This window comes from Bubalus bubalis, chromosome 6, assembly GCF_019923935.1.
Source record: "Bubalus bubalis isolate 160015118507 breed Murrah chromosome 6, NDDB_SH_1, whole genome shotgun sequence".
Taxonomy (NCBI): Eukaryota; Metazoa; Chordata; class Mammalia; order Artiodactyla; family Bovidae; genus Bubalus; species Bubalus bubalis.
In genome coordinates, this window is record NC_059162.1 from 85,382,654 (window position 1) to 85,406,208 (window position 23,555).

The window sequence follows — 23,555 nt, forward strand, 5'->3', positions numbered from 1 at the left end:
ACCTGAAGGAAGTAGGGCAGTCTTGTGTGACTGAGACCTTAACCTGTGGGGTCTTTGCCAATTCCAGGTAGATAGTGTCAGAATGGAATTGGAATGTAGGACACTCAAGTAATGTCAAAGAATTGCTTGGTTTGGGGAAAACCCACATATATTTGATGACCAGAAGTAGAGTGGAAGATAAAATGGAAGGCTCCCCCAGTACACTTGTGTTTAATAAGCTCAGCATGAACCAAAGGTGTCCAAATAGAGGAATGTGGTGGTGGGGGTGGGCATCATACTCAGAACTAGACCTGTCACCAGGGGGTTCTGTGCGTCATCCTGGCACACTGAAGGTGCAGGCACTAAAAGGGTGACATTATGGAATCTCCAGGGTGTGAGGTCTGGCCTAGGGGAACATTTATAGAACCTGGGAATTGAGTTGTTAAATAAAACAGAAATTGGGTTCCTTTCAAGAAACTCCTGTGAGTAGAGATGCTTCCAATGAATACAGTTGGCCTCTATAGTTCCTTCCAGTGCCAAGAATCAGTGACCCAGAGCATTTTATTCCATAGTTACACTGCTGTTGGTATAGAATTGTTAAGCACAGGGGAAGCTGACTCCTTTATGGGTGGTTTAGTCACTAAGTCATATTTGACTCTTGAGACCCCATGGACTGTAGCCTGCTAGGCTTCTCTGTCCATGGGATTCTCCAGGCAAGAATACTAGAGTGGGTTGCCATTTCCTTCTCCATGGGATCTTCCTGACCCAGGAATTGAACTTGGATCTCCTGCATTGCAGGCAGATTCTTCACTGACTGAGCTCTGAGGGAAGCAACAAATACTCGCAACTGTGTATCACATGTATTGATATTTAGAGTCAATAAATACAAAATTCTGATGTTTTTCCACATGACTCTCCTGGAGCCCATATTCTGTCATTTTGAGAAACCTGGCCCTTTGGCTCCTCTTTTTATATGTTTTTTCCTCCCCCCGGGCCCGCCCTATGTAAATTGGACGAGCCAAGAATGCTGTTTGTTCTACCTGAGGTCCTCACTCCTGTCCTCGGACCTTCCTTTGTTCTATTTTCACGGGCTTTTCCCTTCCTTGTCTTTTAGCCACTGCCATTTTGGACTCCTGTTTCCTATTCTAACTACCTAACTACCTTCTAACTACCTTCATATGAATACAATATTTTGAGTTTCTTTTTTTAAATTCGTTATTTATTTTTGGCTGCTCTTTGCTGCTGTGCATGGGCTTTCTAGTTGAGGTGAGCAGGAGCTATTCCCTAGCTGTGATGCATGGCTTTCTCACTGAGGTGACTTCTTTTGTTGAAGAGCACATGCTCCAGGGCGTGTGGGCTTCAGTAGTTGTGGCACATGGGTTCAGTTGCCCCAGGGCATGTGGAATCTTCCAGGACCAGGGATCTAACCTGTGACCCCTGAATTGGCAGACAGATTCCTAACCACTGGATCACCAGGGAAGGCCAATATTTCTGAGTTTCTTGAAATTTTTTAAAGTGTTAATGGCTTTAGAAAGTAATGCATGTATGGAATCAGCATCTTTTCAATTAACAAATATTAATTGAGTACCTGCTGAGTGCCAAGCCTTGGGGACCCAGCAGAGTACCTAAAGTTCTAGTGACAGAAGACACACAACAAACATATAACAGTAAGCGTTCAAATGAAGATAGCGCAATAAGGAAAAATACAGTAGGCCCAGAGGGTATATGAAGTCACAGGGGTGCTCTCAGAAGGCCTGTCTAAGCAAGTGACACTTAACTGAGACTATGTAAAGATGAGTCGGAATTATCCAATGAGATTTATACATGGTTAGCTAGCAGTGAGCTGGCTAAGACTGGCATAGCTTTGTCCCAGACCCAGCAACACCACAGGTGTTCATCATTATCTGCTAGCCTCCACAGTTCTACACAGTTCTACTTCAGCAAATAGCTGAAGACATCATTCTGGGCAGCAGGGACAGGCAATGAAAAGCCTTTTGGCATGCTTAAGGAGGAGCAAGGAAGTCAGTGCGGGTGGAGTTAGTGAACAAAGGGAGAAAATGAGGTCAGGGAGGCCTGCAGGACTCAGATCATGGGCCATGTGGTCCGTGTTAGAAACTCTGGATTTGTTCTATGTACAATGGGAAGACATGGAAAATTGAGAGCAGTGGAGGACACAATCAAATTTACACTTTCTTAAAAAATGGTTCTGGCTGCTATGTGAAGGATAAACTAGAAGAGACAGGAATATTAAAATGAGAGAGACCACTTAGGGAGTCATTATGGTAATCCAGGCAGGAAAGGGTAGTGTCAGGAGAGTGTATTCTCATCACAACAAAGATTTGAAGTGATGGACATTAAAGCCCTCAGCTCTTGTGTCTTGAACACACCATGTTATAGCTCTCAGGTATCAGAACAGACTGTGGTATAGCTTTTAGACAGATCAGTGTTACAGCTCCATATTACAGCTCTATTTTATTTAGAAAATAGCAGGAAAATCCATCCTCGAGGTGTGAGGGCATGCCAACCCAAAGATACGAACAAAAAAAAGTGGGGGAGCGTGCGAGCGCAAGGAGAGAGAGAGAAACCTGGCCCTTTGGCTCCTTTTTTTATATGTTTTTTCCTCCCCCCGGGCCAGCCCTATGTAAATTGGACGAGCCAAGAGTGCTGTTTGTACTACCTGAGGTCCTCACTCCTGTCCTCGGACCTTCCTTTGTTCTATTTTCACGGGCTTTTCCCTTCCTTGTCTTTTAGCCACTGCCATTTTGGACTCCTGTTTCCTATTCTAACTACTAACGGTAGCAACAATCAATTATATTCCCTATATAAAACCTGGGTAAACTTTGTGATTTAAAAATTCACATACCTACTCATCCTTTTTTTAAAAAGTAATAACTATTTGTAATATCTTATCTTTGTTTATTGCATTTCATTCTATATAATCTACATATTACCTTACTCTCCATGAACTCAGTCTCTCCCTAAAACAAAACAATATCAGAGAACAAACTATTGCCTTTATTTTCACAAGTTCAAAGAAATAAAATAATATTCTAAAATCATACTTCTCCTATGACCTTTCTGCTGTGTTTTTTTTTTTAATTAATCTCCTATAATAGGTTTTAAGTTATTATCATTATTCTAGCACTATGAGAAGTATAAAGAAGCGTGAGATATTGTTTTGGACATATGCCTCCAGCCCAAAACATAGGCATAGATCTTTAAATAAGAGTATATGGCTTTGTGTGAGTGAATGTCATATCAATGTTATAAAAAATAGGTGGCCATTGATCTTAAATCTTGAGACTGTGCAGTAAAGGTTGGCACTTTACCATTTAAAATTCTACATTTCCAAAAATATGATAAGTAGTAAAAGGCAAAAACAAAATGCTATTTAAAATATATGACAGGAAAAAAGTATTCCTCTTATGTATAAAGAGCTCTTACAAATCAATAGGAAAAATATGAGCTGCCCAGTTTAAAAAATTGGCAAAAGGTATAGACAGGCAAGTCATAAAAGAAGAAAAAAAAAAGAACATGAGATATATGTATGGTTGAGGAACTGGGGTAGGGAATTAACCTGAGTGGTAATAAAAGAAATTTAAACAACAATGAAATATTATTTTCTACCAATCAAACTGAAAATCTTTTTATGACGGAAATATCCAGGGTTGACAGGGGTTTAGGAAAAAGAGTATTCATATGCTGCTCGGTTTTTAAGTATACTTATCAAAAGCTTTAAAAGTGTATTTCTTTGGCATAAAATCTTCTTCTAAGAATCAATTCTGTGGAAACAATTATTGGTGGATGTAATGGTTTGATTTCAAAAGTTTACACAAGAATATACTAGTCTGGGTCCAGTAGGAAACAGATTATATAAATTAAGATAATTCAAGGAGGATTTGGTTACAAGAGTAAGAGAGTTGCAAGACAGGGCACAGGAATCATGGGCTAGCAGCTGCAAGGTTGTTACAACCATGGGTCTGCAGAGACGGGAAGAAAGTGTTCTCAGTTATGTCAGACTTTTGTAGCCCCATAGACTGTAGCCCACTGGGCTCCTCTGTCCATGGAATTTTCCAGGCAAGAATACTGGGGTAGGCTGTCATTTCCTCCTCAGGGGATCTTCCTGACCCAAGAATGGAACCCACATCTCCTGCATTGGCAGGCAGATTCTTTGCCACTGAGCCACCAGGAAGCCAAGATGGAGAGAGGGGAATGTTAATGAGGAGGGAACAACATTCTTGAGCTAGAGAAAAATAGTGACCTTCGAGCAAGAGACACAAGTAGTTTGAAGCACTCTTACAGGAAGAGCCATCTCTCCCAGGAGAGCCAGGGCCAAACCAGCCAGAATCAGAGGACATGAAAGCTGACCGGCTAATCAGTCCATAGCAGTCAGCTTCTCAGACTGGAAGAGGAGGCAAGGAAGTAGGAGCAGAGGAAAACGTCCAGCAGAGAAGCAATATTTAAACTAGTAAAAACCTGGGAACAGTAAACATTCTCAAATAATATAGGATGAGTTAAATAAACTCGTGTATATCCATACAATGAAAAACTATCTAGATACTTCAAATGTTCTTGTGGAGATATAAACATTGGTGGATAAGGTATCCATGTGATATTGTCAACTGGAGCAGATTTTAAAAGATCACAAAATTGTATAACCACAGTTTGGTTTGAGAGTAAAACAAAACTTAAGCTCGTGTGTGTACGTGTATATATATATCTTACCACATATAGTGTAACCACTTATAATTTTGAGAAAGAACAGATTTATGTTAATGTAGTACTTCTTTTTGAACTTTATTTTCCAGAGCAGTTTAAAGTTCATGACAAAATTGAAAGGAAGATGCAGAGATACCTCCTGCCTTCACACACATGTAGCTTTCCCCATTATCAACATCCCTTACCAGAGTGGCACATTTGTTACAATTCATGAACCTACACTACCACATCTTAACCACAAAAATTCCATGGCTTACCTTACAGTTCACATTTGGTGTTGTATATTCTATGGGTTTGCACAAATGTATAATGACATGTGTTCATCGTTATAGTATCATACAGAGTACTATTGCCCTAAAAATCTGGTGCTCTGCCTATTCATCCTCTCCTCCTTTCCTAAAGTACAGTTTTCAAATACACGTCTTTTTACATACCCCTGATTTAGTTCAACATAATTAAACAAAATCACATATTAATTATTATTGCTCCTCCTTCCCATTGACCCTGTGGATGTCTCCAGAAGGTATTTGCAGAGAGAGGAGAATGGTTTGCACCACATCCTCTGAGTGTGGATAGAAGCCCTGCCTCAGAACTGTGCCTTAAAGCACAGAGATAATTGATATAGAGGCAAGGCAGTTTCACAGTCATCTTGTTTAGAAATGTAAGAATACAAGTGCAAAAGACTTTAAATTTCAAGCCTATAGACAGCATGTTAAAAAACAAAAACATCACTTTGCCAACAAAGATCTGTATAATCAAAGCTATGGTTTTTCCAGTACTCATGTATAGATAAAAGAACAGGACCATAGAGAAGGCTGAGCACTGAAGAATTGATGCCTTCAAATTGTGGTGAAGACACTTGAGAGTCCCTTGGATAGCAAGGAGATCAAACCAGTCAATCCTAAAGGAAATCAACCTTGAATGTTCATTGGAAGGACTAATACTGAAGCTCCAACACTTTGGCCACCTGATACAAAGAACCAACTCATTGGAAAAGACCCTGATTCTGGAAAAAAGAGGGTGGCAGAGGATGAGATGGTTAGATAGCATCTCCAACTCAGTGGACATGAATCTGAAAAACTCTGGGAGATAGTGAAGGACAGGGAAGCCTGACATGCTGCAGTCCATGGCGTCACAAAGTCAGGCATGACTTAGCGACTGAACAACAACAAACAGTTGAAACTGTCAACACAAAGATTTTAAAACAACACAGTTTGCACAGCTCCTAGGAATAAGTCACCTGAGGACATTTTGATACAACAATGTTGTAGGTGTTGGGTTTTTTTTGTTTTTGTAAAATTAAGGAAAATGATTCCAAAGAATTGTGCTTTATCAGAGATTTTTAATACAAATTAATTTGCTTTTTTTAAAGGTAGGTGACTTCTATAACTTGTATTTACAATTATTAGAGCGATTACATTACAGCTAGAGAGATTACATTAACTCTCTCTTTTTATCCATTTAAGTAGTATTCCTCGGTTCCTGTGAACTATGAAATGTTGATCCTTTGAACTTTAGTTTTACCTATCAACAAAGAAAGTTTGGGGATCCAAAGGAAAGTTCATCCCTTCTGTACCTGGAATTAGAAAGGTGTTGATAAAGGAAATAGCACTTTGATTTAGGACTAAAACTCACCATTTGTCTTGGGCTAACTGGGAACTAGGTTCAGTGCTAAATATTCAATACATCTTATCTTAATAAGTATTATTTTCCTAATCTCAAAGATGAGAAACTGAAAATCAGAGACGTAAAATAACTTACCAGAAGTCACACAAGTTATGTTTGGGGCTAGGACTCAAAACCAGGTCTCTTGGACATATAGTTCACATCCTTAACCATTGCCTGAAATTATGTGTATATTTTGCACAACTATGGAAAAGACTTTCCTTTTTCATTTTCTATGCCATCGTTTATCAAACTTTAGTGTACATAAGAATCATCAGTGATGTTTGCTATCTCATATACAGGGTTATTGTTACCATCTTTCTAAATTCCATATATGTGTTAGTATACTGTATTGGTGTTTTTCTTTCTGGCTTACTTCACTCTGTATAATAGGCTCCAGTTTCATCCACCTCATTAGAACTGATTCAAATATATGGCAAAATGAATACAATATTGTAAAGTTAAAAAATAAAATAAAAATCATAAAAATAAGAATCATCAGTGATGTTTGATAAGAATTTTCTTGTCCAGCTTTCAGAAATTATGATTTAATAAGTTCAGAGTGACCTAAGTTTCTGTCTTATTATCCATACCCTGCAGGTGGTCTGAAGTTCAATCACTGTCTTTTTCTCTAAGAACAAGCCCTTCTTTCAGCTTCTCTCATAGAAATAACTTCCTTCGTGGATTCATTTCTATTCCTCTTAAGCAGATTCGGTTTGACAGCCCTCTGTGATTATCTCTTTTACATACTCTATATTTTCAATTATCATTTTATATCATAACTTTGTTTAAATGTCCGCTTTCTCCACCTAACTATGAGATCTTTGAAGACAACACAGTCTAAAGATAGTGAGTGGGTTAGATTCTCACTGCAACCCAAAGAATGTAGTAATGTAGAGCTAAAAAACAAAACAGAAGAAAACCTCCATGGCATAAATATGTCTAATGCTGTAGAATTGGATTAAGTGTAAAAAGAAGGTTTCAGAAGAGTAGGTATATTGGGATATCATCTCTATGAGTTAATTTATCCAAAGAAAATGAAAACGCTATTTGAAAAGATATGTGTATTCCAATGTTTATAGCAGCATTGTTTACATTAACTGAGAAATGAAAGCAACTTAAGTGTCCATCAACAGATGAATGGATAAAGATGTGGTATACAGGCAATGGAATATTACTTAGCTGGAGAAAAGAATGAAATTTTACCATTTGTGACAGCATGGATAGAACTGGAGGATATTATGCTTAGTGAAATAAGTCAGAGAAAAACAAATACTGTATGTTTTCACTTATATGTGGAATCTAAAGAGTGAAACAAATGAACAAATATAGCAAGACAGAAGGGACTCACAGGTACAGAGAACACACTAGTGGTTGCCGGAGGGCAGAAGGGTTGGAGGAGGAACAAATAGGTAAAGGGTACTAAGAGGTACAAACTGATAGGTATGAAGTATGTATAAAATGTACAGCACAGGACATATAGCCAACATTTTATAATAGTTTTAAATGGAGTAAGTTTTATAATGATAATAAATTACTACAGTGGTAAAGAGTCTGTCTGCCAATGCAGGAGATGCAAGAGACATTGGCTTGATCCCTGGGTCAGAAAGATGCCCTGGAGGAGGAAATGGCAACCACTCCAGTATTCTTGCTGGGAAAATTCCATGGACAGAGGGGCCTGGTGGCTACCCTCCATGGGGTCACAAAGAGTCAGACACAACTGATCAACTGAGCATCCACAATGTCAGAAACTAATATCACATTGTAAGTCAATTATACTTCAATTTAAAAAAGAAAAAAAAAAAAAGTAAATCATACCAAAGAATAATTGGTGATTGAACTGGCTACTAATTTTGCAGCCAAAATGACCCCAATTTGAGACACTATTTTTATTCCATAAATCAGTATAGAGTAAATGCCATGAAAAATACAGTTCAGTTATTTTCATTGATGTCACAATGTGGCTCAGTGCTATGAATGGGATATTTTAGAAATAACTTTGGGAGTGATGAACCTCTCGTCCCTGGAAAGGTACAAATCAAAGCTGAGGGATGGCTACTTAGGTGTTCTGAAAGGGACTCGATGCTTAGGTTGGAAGATGGACTAGGTACTTTTATATGTGATGTTTTTTATTAACATTTTAAAAGAGAATCAACATTCTGTTGTTTAGCAGTAGCCAGTTTATTTATTGTGGGTGTGAAATTGAGGAGAGATGTGAAGGAAGGAGTACACACTTTGGAGGCATGCAGACCTGGATCTGAGTTCTAGATCTCTACCTATTATCAGTTTATCAATGAGCAATTTACTTAACTTCTCTGGTGATTTGTTTTCACATCTGTGCAATGATGATCATAACACCTACCTTTCAGGATTATTAGTAAAACATGAAAAATGTATGTGAATTTATACACAGTGGTTGACACATAGAAATAAGAATTTAGGGCATGTTAGCTAGCATAATTAAATGATGAAGAAAGGATTTGGGCATAGGTCAGGAATTAATGTACTTTAAAAATCTTTCTGAAGACTAAACATCAATGATGATAATATATGGATGACTCCATGGCGTTAAAGAGTCAAAAAACTCTCACACTCCATTACAACAACATCTTCTAAGTTAGCACTAACTTTACATTTCAGCTTCCCCATGGAGTTTAGTGAGATTTTCAGCTGCACTCCCCTCCCATCGCATTTTATTTTGTATTTTGTTGTTGTCTTTTTAAAAGAGAAAAGTCTGGTTGTGACGATTATCTGTTATTACTTCCAAATAAGAACATGCTTTCATTTACTGAAATTAGATCCCCATTCACTATGTTGGCACACTCTGGGCTGTCTCCTCCAGAGGGCTGGAGGCCTGTTAGATGGTACTCAGTTGGAAACTGGCAGCACTGAGTCTCTGCCAAGGCTGGCAGACCTTTAACATGGCATCTGGTGACCTTTTTGCTGAGCCCCCTGGGTCCTCCATTTGCGATTTGATGTTCTCAGCAGGGGTGTAATCCAAATCAAATGTGAGATCTGGTGAGATGGGGTTGCAGGGGAGGAGGGGCCAGTGTAGGATCTGTACATTGCTTTGGGCAGAGGATGCTGCTAGATACCCTTGCCATGTTTCTTTCTAATCCTGAGAGTCTGAGCTCTAATAGAGGGTAGCACTAAAGTCTAATCCTGAGACTCTGAGCTCTAATAAAAGACTGGTTTGCAGGAAGAGCCCAACGTGAAAGGGAACAATTGGACAATTTTCTCCTCATTTATTTATCATCCAGCCATACTGTCATTCTCCCTAATTGCTGTAGTTCCCAGATGACACTAAACTCTTCACAGCGCCCCTGAGAGCAGCAGCTGAGGTTAGAAGTACATATGAGGAAGCTAGCTGTGTCTTGTTTCCAAGATAGTATTGATGGCATTGTTTTTCCCTTTTTCTGAAATGGCAAATTTCTATTTTCAACAGTGCAGGTAGATAGCACACAAGCCTAGAAGAAAGAACTGTGGGTTTGTGAACAACATATCAACCAACGCGTGTTGACAAATTGTGCTAACAGCAGACACATGCCATTTCTCAGTTGGGGAGTCTTTTTCAAGATAAATTGAAAGTGTTATGCATGTTGTTGTTTTTTAAAGCAGCTTTTACTTTAAACAGATTTAACAGATTATTTTTAATTTTACATACACTATGGCTGTTTTAACAGACAGGCAGTTATATTTCATAGTTCTCAGGCAATTTTATCCTAAGACTGCCCACAAAAGGATTTTAAAGGTCATGAAAGCAAAAATGATTCAACCCTCCTTGCCTTCATCCAGAAGAGTTAACTGTTTGCCCCATTACCATTTTTGCTTTTAAATCCTGCATTTCCTGCTTGGTGCCTTCTCTAATTTCTGTTTCTCATATATTCCCTAACTTCCACAGACTTTTTTTCCTGACTCTACTGGCACCTGGAACAATCAAGGTGCAACCAGGAAGATTTAGATTTAAATCCTGGCTGTACCTTTGCAAAGCCAGGTAGAATTAGACAATGATATAAACCCTCTGAACCTAAATTTTTCATCCTAAAATGAGAATAATATGAGCACCTACCTATAGGGCTGATCTAAAGATTAAATAAATGAATGTTTGTAAATGGCTATAATGTGGCTGTCATATACTTACTCAGTAATACTATTATTTTTGAAACCCCTGCAAAGTATAATTACTTATTTTTCTTAAGAACCTCAAATAGCACTGATTCTTTGTAACATTCTATTGACATTTATTTATATACCAATTAGGTATATTTCTTGTGGTCTTCCCTTGTGGCTCAGCTGGTAAAGAATCCGCCTGCAATGAGGGAGACCTGGGTTCGATCCCTGGGTTGGGAAGATCCCCTGGAGAAGGGAAAGGCTACCCACTCCAGGAGTCCAGCCTAGAGAATTCCATGGACTGTATAGTCCATGGGGTCGCAAAGAGTTGGGCACAACTGAGTGACTTTTACTTCACTTCTCTTAGGTATATTTCATATTATTTATGTAAATCTTATGCCAATTTCCTTTAACACTTTGTAGAAATATACCTATATAATATATAAAGTACACATCACAAGTATACCACTTACTCACTGACTTTTCACAAACATGAAATACCCTTGCAACAGACATCCCGATCAAGAAATGAATTGGTACCACATTCCTAGAAACACCCCTGATGTTCCCTTCTGGACTTTATACCTCCCTGCAAAGGTAACCACTATGCTGACTTCTAGAAACATGTTTATATCAATTGTTAACTTTATTGCTCCTGTATTTTTGGATAGCCAAATGAAATTAAATTTCTTAAGATCAGGGACTGTATATGTCTTCTCTCATTGAAGAACTTTATATTAAATATACACTCCCCCAACATTCCCAGTTTACTCTATTGCCATCCAGCTATACCTCTCTGACAAGTCTCCAGCCCTGGATGAAGCTCACTGTCTGCCTCCCTTGTATCTCCACGAGGACTGCAGCGCATGCATCCTCTCCAACTGGTGCCACGAAATCCGTGGTCTCCAGCCTTCGAGTGACCACTCGGTTGTGTCCAGCCAACCTTCCTTCTTTGTCTGATCAGCCATCTTTATAGCAGCTGTTTCAAGCCATATGCCCTTAAATTCAGACCTCCTACCCCAACATTTCCTTTCTTGAGACCCAGCAGGTAGTCATACTTTGTATGTCAAAGAGAAAATTTAAGCCGTCAGCAATTTGGCCAGTCTCCTGTCACCAAATGTTAAAATTTGCCTACATCCTCACCCATCTTCCCGCTACCTGACCCTGAGGTTTCATTTCTGTCTCTGTCTTCTCAGTGACAGTCCATCTCATTTTGTCAGGGTTCATCTTACGTCATCAATGATATCCTCTCCTTTTCCTTGGTCAGTTGGCTCTTCGTTTAAATGTGTTAAAGTCCCTACTGTCTTTAGTTTATTTTATTTAATTTTATTTTTTATTGGAGTATAGTTGATTTATAATGTTGCACCAATCTCTGCTGTCTAGAGAAATGACTCAGCTATATAATATAGACATGTTTTTAATGTCTTTTCCATTCTTTTCTGTTCTTTTCCATAATGGTTTATCACAGGATGTTAAATACAGTTCTCTGTGCTATATTGCAGGATCTTGTTGCTTATTCTTTCTATATATAATAGTTTACATCTGCTAATCCCACACTCCCAGTCCTTCCCTCCTTTACCCCCTCTCCACTAGTAGCCGTAAGTCTGACCTCTATGTCTATTTCTGTTTTGTAGATAAGCTCATTTGTGCCATATTCTAGATTCCACATATAAGTGATATCATATGGTATTTGTTTTTCTCTGCCTGACTTACTTCACTTATGATAATTTCTACTTATATCCATGTGTTGCAAATGGCATTATTTTACCCTTTCTTGAGTCTGAGTAGTATTCCATAGTATATGTATATATACCACATCTTTATCCATTCCTCTGTCAATGGACATCTAGTTTGTTTCCATGTTTTGGCTATTATGAACACTGCTGCTATAAACATAGGGGTGCATGTATATTCTTAAATTACAATTCTCTCCAGGTACATGCCTGGGAGTAGAATTGCTCGGTCATATGGTAACTCTATTTTTGTTTTTTTTAAGAAGCCTCCACAATGTTTTCCATAGTGACTGTACCAGTTTGCATCCCCACAAGCAGTGTTTCCCTTTTCTACACACCCTCTCCAGCATTTGTTATTTGAGATTTTTTTAATGATGACCATTCTCATGGGTGTGAGGTGGTATCTCATTGTAGTTTTGATTTGCATTTCTCTAATAAAGAGCAATGTAGAGCATCTTTTCATGTGCCTATTGACTATCATATGTCTTCTTTGGAGGAATGTCTATTAAGGTCCTCTACCCATTTTTTGATTGGCTTATTTTTTTTTTTTTTTTTTTTTGTCGAGTTGTATGAGCTATTTGTATATTTTGGAGATAAACAGGACAATAACAAAGCCCTATCTGAAACCAATATTGTACTCCAGTCACCCCATTTCTCTCCTCTCCTGAAGCCAAAATTCTTCACAGAGGTCTTTATACTTCCTACCTTTGGTTTCTGATCCCTCCTCTTTTGTCAACCCACTTCTGTCTAGTGTCTACCTCTATCACCTCAGGGAATTCCTCATGTCAGGTTTGCTGATGACGTCCTGATGGCTTAACTCAATGGACACTTTTTAGAACTCACTTTTCTCAACAGCATGTGAGGTGTTGATTATGCCATCTCTCTGGAAACATTCTCTTCACTTTGTTGCTAAGACCACATTCTTCTAGTTTTTCTTCTACCTTACTTAGAATTTCTTCCAAGTCTCCTTGGAAGAAATTACAGGAGCTCTTCGCTCTGTAAATGTAGGTGCTCCTCTCAGTTCTTTCCTAAGCCTTCTTTGCTTCTCATGCTGCCATGACTAGGAGAATTAATGTAAAAAATATGCATATGTCAATCTTGGCCTTATTCAAATCAACAAGTGTTGTAGCAATTGTTTTATGCCCAGATTATATGACATGCTTTAAAATGGGTCCTTTCCACTACATCAATCAGATCAGATCAGATCAGATTAGTCGCTCAGTCATGTCCGACTCTTTGAGACCCCATGAATCGCAGCACGCCAGGCCTCCCTGCCCATCACCAGCTTCCGGAGTTCACTGAGACTCACATCCATCAAGTCAGTGATGCCATCCAGCCATCTCATCCTCTGTCGTCCCCTTCTCCTCTTGCCCCCAATCCCTCCCAGCATCACAGTCTTTTCCAATGAGTCAACTCTTCGCAGGAGGTGTCCAAAGTACATGGAGTTTCAGCTTTAGCATCATTCTTTCCAAAGAAATCCCAGGGCTGATCTCCTTCAGAATGGACTGGTTGCATCTCCTTGCAGTCCAAGGGACTCTCAAGAGTCTTCTCCAACACCACAGTTCAAAGGCATCAATTCTGCGGCGCTCAGCCTTCTTCACAGTCCAACTCTCACATCCATACATGACCACAGAAAAAAACACAGCCTTGATTAGACGAACCTTTGTTGGCAAAGTAATGTCTCTGCTTTTCAGTATGCTATCTAGGCTGGTCATAACTTTCCTTCCAAGGAGTAAGCGTCTTTTAATTTCATGGCTGCAGTCACCATCTGTAGTGATTTTGGAGCCCAGAAAAATAAAGTCTGACACTGTTTCCACTGTTTCCCCATCTATTTCCCATGAAGTGATGGGACCAGATGCCATGATCTTCGTTTTCTGAATGTTGAGCTGTAAGCCAGCTTTTTCACTCTCCCCTTTCACTTTCATCAAGAGGCTTTTTAGTTCCTCTTCATTTTCTGCCGTAAGGGTGGTGTCATCTGCATATCTGAGGTTATTGATATTTCTCCCGGCAATCTTGATTCCAGCTTGTGTTTCTTCCAGCCCAGCGTTTCTCATGATGTACTCTGCATATAAGTTAAATAAACAGGGTGACAATATACAGCCTTGACGAACTCCTTTTCCTATTTGGAACCAGTCTGTTGTTCCATGTCCAGTTCTAACTGTTGCTTCCTGACCTGCATACAGATTTCTCAAGAGGCAGATCAGGTGGTCTGGTATTCCCATTTCTTTCAGAATTTTCCACAGTTTATTGTGATCCACACAGTCAAAGGCTTTGGCATAGTCAATAAAGCAGAAATAGATGTTTTTCTGGAACTCTCTTGCTTTTTCCATGATCCAGTGGATGTTGGCAGTTTGATCTCTGGTTCCTCTGCTCTTTCTAAAACCAGCTTGAACATCAGGAAGTTCACGGTTCACATATTGCTGAAGCCTGGCTTGGAGAATTTTGAGCATTACTTTACTAGTGTGTGAGATGAGTGCAATTGTGTGGTAGTTTGAGCATTCTTTGGCATTGCCTTTCTTAGGGATTGGAATGATAACTGACCTTTTCCAGTCCTGTGGCCACTGCTGAGTTTTCCAAATTTGCTGGCATATTGAGTGCAGCACTTTCACAGCATCATCTTTCAGGATTTGGAATAGCTCAACTGGAATTCTATCACCTCCACTAGCTTTGTTCGTAGTGATGCTTTCTAAGGCCCACTTGACTTCACATTCTAGAATGTCTGGCTCTAGGTCAGTGATCACAACATTGTGATTATCTGGGTCGTGAAGATCTTTTTTGTACAGTTCTTCTGTGTATTCTTGCCATCTCTTCTTAATATCTTCTGCTTCTGTTAGGTCCATACCATTTCTGTCCTTTATCGAGCCCATCTTTACATGAAATGTTCCTTTGGTATCTCTGATTTTCTTGAAGAGATCCCTAGTCTTTCCCATTCTGTTGTTTTCCTCTATTTCTTTGCATTGATCGCTGAAGAAGGCTTTCTTATCTCTTCTTGCTATTCTTTGGAACTCTGCATTCAGATGTTTATATCTTTCCTTTTCTTCTTTGCTTTTCTCTTCTCTTCTTTTCACAGCTATTTTTAGGCCTCCCCAGACAGCCATTTTGCTTTTTTGCATTTCTTTTCTATGGGAATGGTCTTGATCCCTGTCTCCTGTACAATGTCACGAACCTCATTCCATAGTTCATCAGGCACTCTATCTATCAGATCTAGTCCCTTAAATCTATTTCTCACTTCCACTGTATAATCATAAGGGATTTGATTTAGGTCATACCTGAATGGTCTAGTGCTTTTCCCTACTTTCTTCCATTTAAGTCTGAATTTGGCAATAAGGAGTTCATGGTCTGAGCCACAGTCAGCTCCTGGTCTTGTTTTTGCTGACTGTACAGAGCTTCTCCATCTTTGGCTGCAAAGAATATAATCAATCTGATTTCGGTGTTGACCATCTGGTGATGTCCATGTGTAGAGTCTTCTCTTGTGTTGTTGGAAGAGGGTGTTTGTTATGACCAGTGCATTCTCTTGGCAAAACTCTCTAGGCATAATGCATAGCTATTTTTTTTAATTTATTTTTCTTGATAATAAAATAATATTTCTTCATGTCAGAAATTTAGAATAATAGCTTTATTATATAGTATAATATGGTATATAGTATATAATATAGTATAATGTGGGCTTCCCAAGTAGCTCAGCGGTAAAGAATCCACCTGACAATGCAGGAGATGCTGGTTCAACCCCTGGGTCAAGTAAATCCCCTGGAGAAGGGAATGGCTACCTATTCCAGTGTTCTTGCCTGGAGAACTCCATGGACCGAGGAGCCTGGTGGGCTACAGTCTGGGTCACAAAGAGTTGAACATGACTGAATGACTAACAACAGTACAATGCCTGTAGTATAATGTAATATCCTGGCTTCTGTTAGGAGGTTCTTACTGTTTACTTCTGACATATTTCATTCTACATATATTATGCACTCTCACACAAAGACACATTTTTTTATACATGAGTTTATAGATTTGAGATAATTATCTTTTTCATTTATTTGTATAACAAGACATTTTTTCATTAAAATTATTTGTAACTATTTTAATAGCACCATACATTATCTCATTCAAACATAGAATGAAACACTCAACACATCCATCTATTAATAAATAGTTTAAAATTTTTCTTTTCCACATTTTTTACTTAATATAAATTCTTAAAAATTGACTTACTAGGTCAAAAATTTTAGCTTCCTGACCCTTTAATATGTTTAGTCTTGTCACCCACTATAAGAATTCTATTTATTTATGTGACCATGAGCATTTGTATTTTTTATTTCCAAAGAAGTTTTCTATATTTAAAACAATACCGTGTCATTGTTGTGACTTATGTCTTTTAGTTATTAAACAAAGTTGCATAATTTGTAGATTTTTGTTTTTATATAAATTTCTTTGAGTCATTCCTACAATTTTTCCCCCTCTATTTAATATTAAAATTAAATGGAGGACTACTGAGAGAAAAAGAAGCCTTCCGGCGAGACAATTAAGGAGAGACACAGAGCAGAACTGGAGCTGGCAAAATGCCTTGACTTTCTTCTTTTTCTAGTTGTAAACACTGAAAATACCTGTTAGACTTTTAAGAAGAAAGATAAGTAATAACCTTTAGGGTTCATCTTTGAAACTGCCATTTCTTACAGTAAGGATTTTAGAGCAGATGGATAGATTATAAGGAAGGTAAAGCCTGAGAAAATAACATGGTTTCTGTATGGTTAATGATCCCTAGACAAATAACTAACGTTTACTTCTTCATTCAGTCATGTAAATTACCAATATTCCCACCACCAGACTAACACCTGCCTTTTCTTATGCCAGCTTAGTGCAGGTGGAATGTGCCATGAGTAACAAAGTACAAAACTTGTTTCTTTGCAGCAAGGAGAACCAGAACTTGAAGGCAGAAACTCAAACAGTGCACCAGAAATCAGTGACTGGTGATGCAAAGCCGATCAGTGGAGACCCACCAGCTCCGATTGATCCCATAGATCATCAAATCAATCATGACCCAGATGATGTGAAAGAGAGCAAGCACGAAGAGAACAACCAGAAACCAGAGGACAACGGGAAGCTCCTAACAGGAGCACTCAGTTGTAGATTTCTGGATGGCAAAGTGAGTAAAAAATTCTTAAACTTTTCTTGGTAATTGGCTAGGAAATTCAGTTGGGTTGGAAACACAGACTCACATCAACACATGCTTGTCCTAATGGTAATTAATACATTTTGCATCAAATAGAATCAAAATCATTTTTTAAATCTGAAAATGAATTTTGAGGTCATTCTGTATATTGCATCTTCACTGACCGCTAACTGAATTGGTCAACCTACTCTGTGGCTAAATGATAGTTATACAGTGATGCATCATCACTTGTGCAAATTTGGGGTGTGTTGGAGGAGGAGGGTTTGTCTGCTTTAATGTTATAGGAAAAGATAATTTATTTTTAAAATCCAATGAAATCATGTCTAGATATCAAAAAATTATCAGCCCTAAACTATCTTGATAGAAATGTTAATACATTATCACTGCCCTCTGCTAAGAATCAACCAAACAATCCACAACAGATTAACTTGATAATGCTGAATCTAAATGATTATTAATTTGTAATTAAAAAGCAAGAGTAGCAGCAATAGAAAATTGGACCCAATTAAGACCAACTAATGATTCATTGGTAACAAAGTACCGTTTCAAAAAATTGCTGAAATTGCAATTACACAAATATATAGAGGAGGAGTTCTGTAGCACTGCCCAGAATGGAGTGACAGTCGGATATTTTAGTAGAATACTGGATTAGAGTCTGCGGTAAACTCTAACATAACTATCTTTAGTTTATCATTTTAATAGCCCTTTCTAAATCACTCAGATGCTCACTAGTTTTCAGTCATGAGAATTCATTAGAACTCTGCAAAAATTACAATATGGAGTGGCTACCAGTTCACCAATGGACCTCAGACCATGTTCTGCAAGGTCTCAAACACTGGGGACTTCTCATTTTTCTCCTAAAATTTTTATTGATCCTTCTAACTGTACCATATTATATACTCATGTAGAAATTTTGGAAAATGGAAGAATATAAATAAGAAAAAATAAAATGCAAAGAAAAATAATAGTTTATTTCTTTCTCATCTTTTTTTCATGCATAGATACCAAATATGAATCATCACATATATGTTCTTTGTCATCCTGGTCTATTCATTTCATATCCAGAATTCTCCCACAGCTTCAAAAAATTCATCCTAAGCATTACGTTTAATGTCCCTGTGAGAGTCATACTCAGAACTAACACTTAGAATTTGCTACATGCCAGGCACTATTCTAGCTTCCCTGGTGGCTCAGGCAGTAAGGAGGCTGCCCTCAGTGCAGAAGATCCCAGTTCAATTCCTGGGTCGGGAAGATGCCCTGGAGAAGGGAATGGCAACCCACTCCAGTATTCTTGCTTGGAGAATTCCATGGACAGAGGAGTGGGCTTCGGTCCATGGGGTCACAAAGAGTCGGACACAGCTGAGTGACTCACACACACCCAGAGGCACTATTCTAAGCTCTTTACATATATTAACTAACTTACTACTCCCAAGCACTCAGTGAGGTAGGAACTTTTATTATCTTAAGATCATAGAAGAAGGAACTGAAAAACAAAGACATCAAGTGCTTTGCCCAGGTCATAAGGCTGAGAAGTGGCAGAGCCACAGTTGAGGTCCAGATTCTAGGGCCTTAATCCCCAAACTATATTCATTCATTTATATGGATATAACATGTCTCATTTAATCCCTATTGATGGGCATTTAAATCATTTCTAGTTTTTCTCTTATAAATGAAAGTTTGTTTGACCCTCTCTCTACCCATTTGGGATACAGGGTCTGCATTAGCCACTGTAACAGGCAGAGTGTTCACTAGCTAAGTTGTTCTTGGACCTCCACAGTCTGGATTCTTTACTAGCTCTGCAGTGCCAGAGGGAGACAATTTGTCCCTCCCCTCCCAGGATTCAAGAGGTTTCTTATGGAAGGCTCAGCAGGGCTAACACCCACCCATCAAACACAGCAAGACCTCGTGGGAAGTGTGGGGCCTGACTAATTGGTTCTGTCTGCTGAGTGTAGGATCCTGGCTGGCCAGATGGCAGCCATGGCTGCCTGGTACAGAGACACTCATTACCACCTTGACTAAGGGGTAAGTGGAATCCTGCCACAGTGAAAGGAGTAAACCAATCAGAGCTCCTTCTAGATTCCTGTTCTTCACATATAGATGAAAATAAGCTTTCCTGTCTGGGATGTAGCAGGCAGTCTGGACCGGCTGAATTAGCTCTAAAAGAAAAGTAAATGTGGGTTAAGGACTGGCAAGTGTGAGACTCTGTTCTAAATTACAGGTAAACTCGAAGATAACCCTAGGAAGAGGTAAGTAAAGCTGAAAATGTTAAGAGAAGCAATAGTACGATATCTTATAAATCAGCAAATACAAACTCTCATTTCACAAACGAATAATAAGAGACCCAGAGAGCTTAAATGATGTTTCAAGATCTCACAGACAGAGCCTGGCTCTTCTCACTGCCAGCCCTAGGATCTTTTGTCTCTTAAATTCTCTCCTTATACATTTTTAAAAATACATATATGCTATTTACACTGTTTCTCAGAAGTATCAGCTCTGCTTTCTCTCAGAAAATAAAAAAGAATCTGTGACTAGCAGCAAACTCAGTAGCACAGTTTCAAAAATAAAATTAAAATGTGCTTTTTGCATCTGGCAGCATGAGAATGAAAGTGTTAGTGCTTTAATTTTAATAATTATCACAGTTGATTGGTAGTACGTTCCTTTCAAAGCCATTTTGCTTGTTTTGTCTTGCTTTTCCTCCACAACTGCCTCTTCTAGAACTCTGCCACTCCTGCTCACTCAGCCCACTCTAGAGAGACTTTGATTTTTCTTTAAAATGTTTAATGACTATAAACCATTCAGGTTGCTATTTATACTGATAGGTTATTCAATATAAACTATCAAATGAGTATGGACATTCAGTTTTTAGTGAATCCCTCTCATAATGCCTCCTTTCAATGACCTGATATTAAATATGGCCATGTGGTTAAATTTGTACCCAGGATTTCCTTTTAATCAGGTATGGTGAGGTGACAGATAAAGAGACAACTGCCTTTGAAAGAACTTGTGACTTAGATTTCCCAGGGAAAGAGGGTATGCCACACTGTGCAGGGCCACATGTGGAAGCAGCAAGGTCAATCAGGAGGCAGAAGAGTAAGGGAAAAGCACAGGCCACGGCCTTTATTGGGGTTTCCATAGGAAAGGTAATGCAGGCAGGGTTAGCAGATTAGAACTGGCTGGCTTGAACAACTCCAGTGAGTGGGCTTTGGGTAGAGGGGCTATCCCCAGTCTGATATGTGGACCTAGGTTCATTTGGGACAGGGGAAATACTGAGTTGGTATGTGAGTTAGATAAGGGAGGTGGTTAGAGACATAGATTTAGGGTTGATTGGTTTGCATATGAAAGATGTGTTTGCAGGCTTACTTTTCCTTTGTCACAAACACCTGCCGGGGGGCAGCCGCAGCTGATCCAGGGTATTCGAAGGAGAGACGGCATAGGCGAGGGTCAGGAAACAACTGCTTAATTACACATTAATTAAGGATACAAAGAGTAATAGAATGAGGATAGCTCAGTAGGAAAATTCAGTGGAGAAAAGAGGCTGAGTAGCTTGGTTTACGCGGGAGACCAATAAAACTTCAAGACAAGAAGTTTGCACCACTTACGTAGGCCGCAGGCGTCCTTCCGTTCTCCCGAAGGAGAGGAGACACTGAGGCCTCCCCGGTCGGATCTTAGAAGCCCAGGCATAATTAGCAAGCATGGTGGGTTCCGCGCTCCAGATGGAGACTCAGCTAGAATTTGGGAGAGAGAGTGACATGGGGAGACCAAGTTTCAGTGAACAAGGCCCACAGTTTATTTTCCAAAGTAGTTTTTATATCTTAAGTTATGCATAGAGGATAATGGGGGAAGGGGTGGAGTCATGCAAGGACAGCAGTTCCTGGTTCTAATCGAAGCCAGGCTTTCAAACTTATCATATGCAAAAGTTCAGGTGATTGACATCATCTTCTGGCCAGGAGGCCTGTTAACATTTTAAGAAACTTATTTTTCTCTAAAGGTGATTATTCCAAAGTCAGGCACCAGCCTCCAAAAAAGCATTGGACAAAGCTGCATTTTACATTTCTATACACCCATTATATCAATCAATACACTGCCAAGGACACAGTAGGTAAGGAGTATGGAGACTTAGCAGCAAACATTGGCCCAACAAGTGAAAAACCCTTCACCAATACAATTTCTAATCAATCTTTTAACTACTCAAAGGAATCTGTGTTTAGGCAGTTTAGAACATCTCCTGCCTCTCACAGTTGGGAGGCTCTGAACAATCACATGTGGCCGGAAAAACCTATTCAGGCAGGCTAGAGGATTTCCAAAGGAGTTTGTAGGTTGAAACACTGTCACACCCAGGAATTATTAACTGGAGCTGTAAGCTAACTCTTTTTTTCAGAGAGAGGTAGTGGGGGACAGCCCCCATAAAGTCAGAGGTGTAGGTGAAAGCAAAAAGCAGAAAGTAGGCAGACTCTGGTTTGGGAGGTAGATGCTCGAGAATTTCCAGGGGGACTCCTGAGGCTCGATCCCGCCTTTGCGTATGCCGAGCCTCCTTCCTCATGACCTTCGTCATGGGTGGAGCTCCTCACGCTGGCTCCCAGCAGTGATAGAATTCCAGTTGAGCTATTCCAGATCCTGAAAGATGATGCTGTGGAAAGTGCTGCACTCAATATGCAATATGCACTCAATATGCAATATGCCGGCTCCCGGCACACCTTTTATCATACACAAAAGAAAACGTGTCTAACTGCCCATTTATTTATCAAACTTGTGTTAACTGCATAATGCTGAAATTAATGTTGAGATAAGCTCTCTTCTTGGGGGATTAAATGACCCAATGACCTCGGGGCTTGAAGTCTTTTGGAATGGGACCATGTTTTAAGAATTAGTTGGCTCACTCATATTTTCCTTTTTTTTTCCTCTTTCTCTTCCCCATCCCTTCTGATCCATTTATCTTTGCTTATTTAAGGTTTCCAACCAGGCAAATGTCTACTGCATCTCTCAACCAACTGGAGACCAGTCCCTGTCCTATATCCATGGCCTCCCCAGGAGAAACTTTAGGGACTGGTCCTTAGAACAGATGGCAAGGAGCAGCTCTGACCAACACAAGGTGGGAGCTGTTGAGCTGTTTTCTATTGTAGATGAAGGGATATTATTTGTCAACTGTGTATTTTGATGTGGAACAGATAATAAGATGGTCTAAGATAGACTGGTGGATACCACACCTGATACGTCTCATCAGCTTTCCAGGAAACTTCCCTGGGAGCCCACAGGCAAACCTCAAATGTTCCGCATGACCATCGCATCTTCCTTCCCTCTTCCTCCTCCCAGATCCCGGTCTTTAAGATTTATCATTCTAAATTCTCATAAAATAAAAAATATATATTTTGTAAAAGACAAATGATATACCTTAAAGAACCTTCTATCAGGGTATGTACTCTGAAATGATTTGCTTCTTTTCTTCACCTGAAGGAAAAGATCTTGAGACATTACAAACTAATGAATACATCCATATTGAATACTTACTTGAATACTTACTTTCAAGTATAAGTATTCTTCCTATTCGGGACAAGGCCTGAATGTGGAGGCTCTAATACCAACTCAAGCACTTTTCTGCTTCCTTGCATTGGTCTTCAGTCATTTTGGTTTAGAGCCCTGTTAATTTGTTGTTGTTGTTGTTTCAGGATATTGGCCAGAGACCAAGTGGGTCAAAAAAAGAAGACACTTTTCTTCTTGCCCTGGTCAGAAGAGAACTCAAGTCTCTTCCTTTGAGTTCTGGCTTATTAGACAAACTTCAGAAAGCGCTGAAGATATTGGATCCTGTCTCTTCAGGATTTCTTCTCCAATCTCAGCTGAGCCACCTCTTCTTAAGGCTTGAAGTCCCTCTGCAGTTGCCAACAGTCAAGATCCTTTGCCAGAGATTTTCTAGGGGGAGCTCTCCTGAAATGGTAGGACCATCTTGCTACTTTATTGAGTCCCCTTTGTTTATTTGACTTGTACCCACCAGAGTAATAGAATCAAAAGGTAAGTTTCTTTCTTGAAAATAACCTTTGCCATTGACCCCTAAGCTGCAAAGCCTATTTATAGTCATATGTAGAAATCTCTAGTCAGATAAGACCCAAATAGAAGATAGATTTAGGTCCTTTGTTGTTGGTGGTGCTCAGTCGCCCAGTCATGTCCGACTCTTTGTGACCCCATGGACTGCA

General features: G+C 39.3%; 1 protein-coding gene across 1 annotated transcript in view; it reads left to right on the forward strand.

Moving 5' to 3' along the window:
* C6H1orf87 (chromosome 6 C1orf87 homolog) overlaps positions 1 to 23,555 on the forward strand; it is a 95,332-nt gene that overhangs the window by 8,470 nt on the left and 63,307 nt on the right. The window contains exons 3-5 of the mRNA XM_044944908.2: positions 17,109 to 17,343; positions 22,319 to 22,459; positions 23,034 to 23,297. Of these exons, the coding sequence (XP_044800843.2) occupies positions 17,109 to 17,343; positions 22,319 to 22,459; positions 23,034 to 23,297 (640 nt within the window). The remainder of the gene's footprint in view (positions 1 to 17,108; positions 17,344 to 22,318; positions 22,460 to 23,033; positions 23,298 to 23,555) is intronic.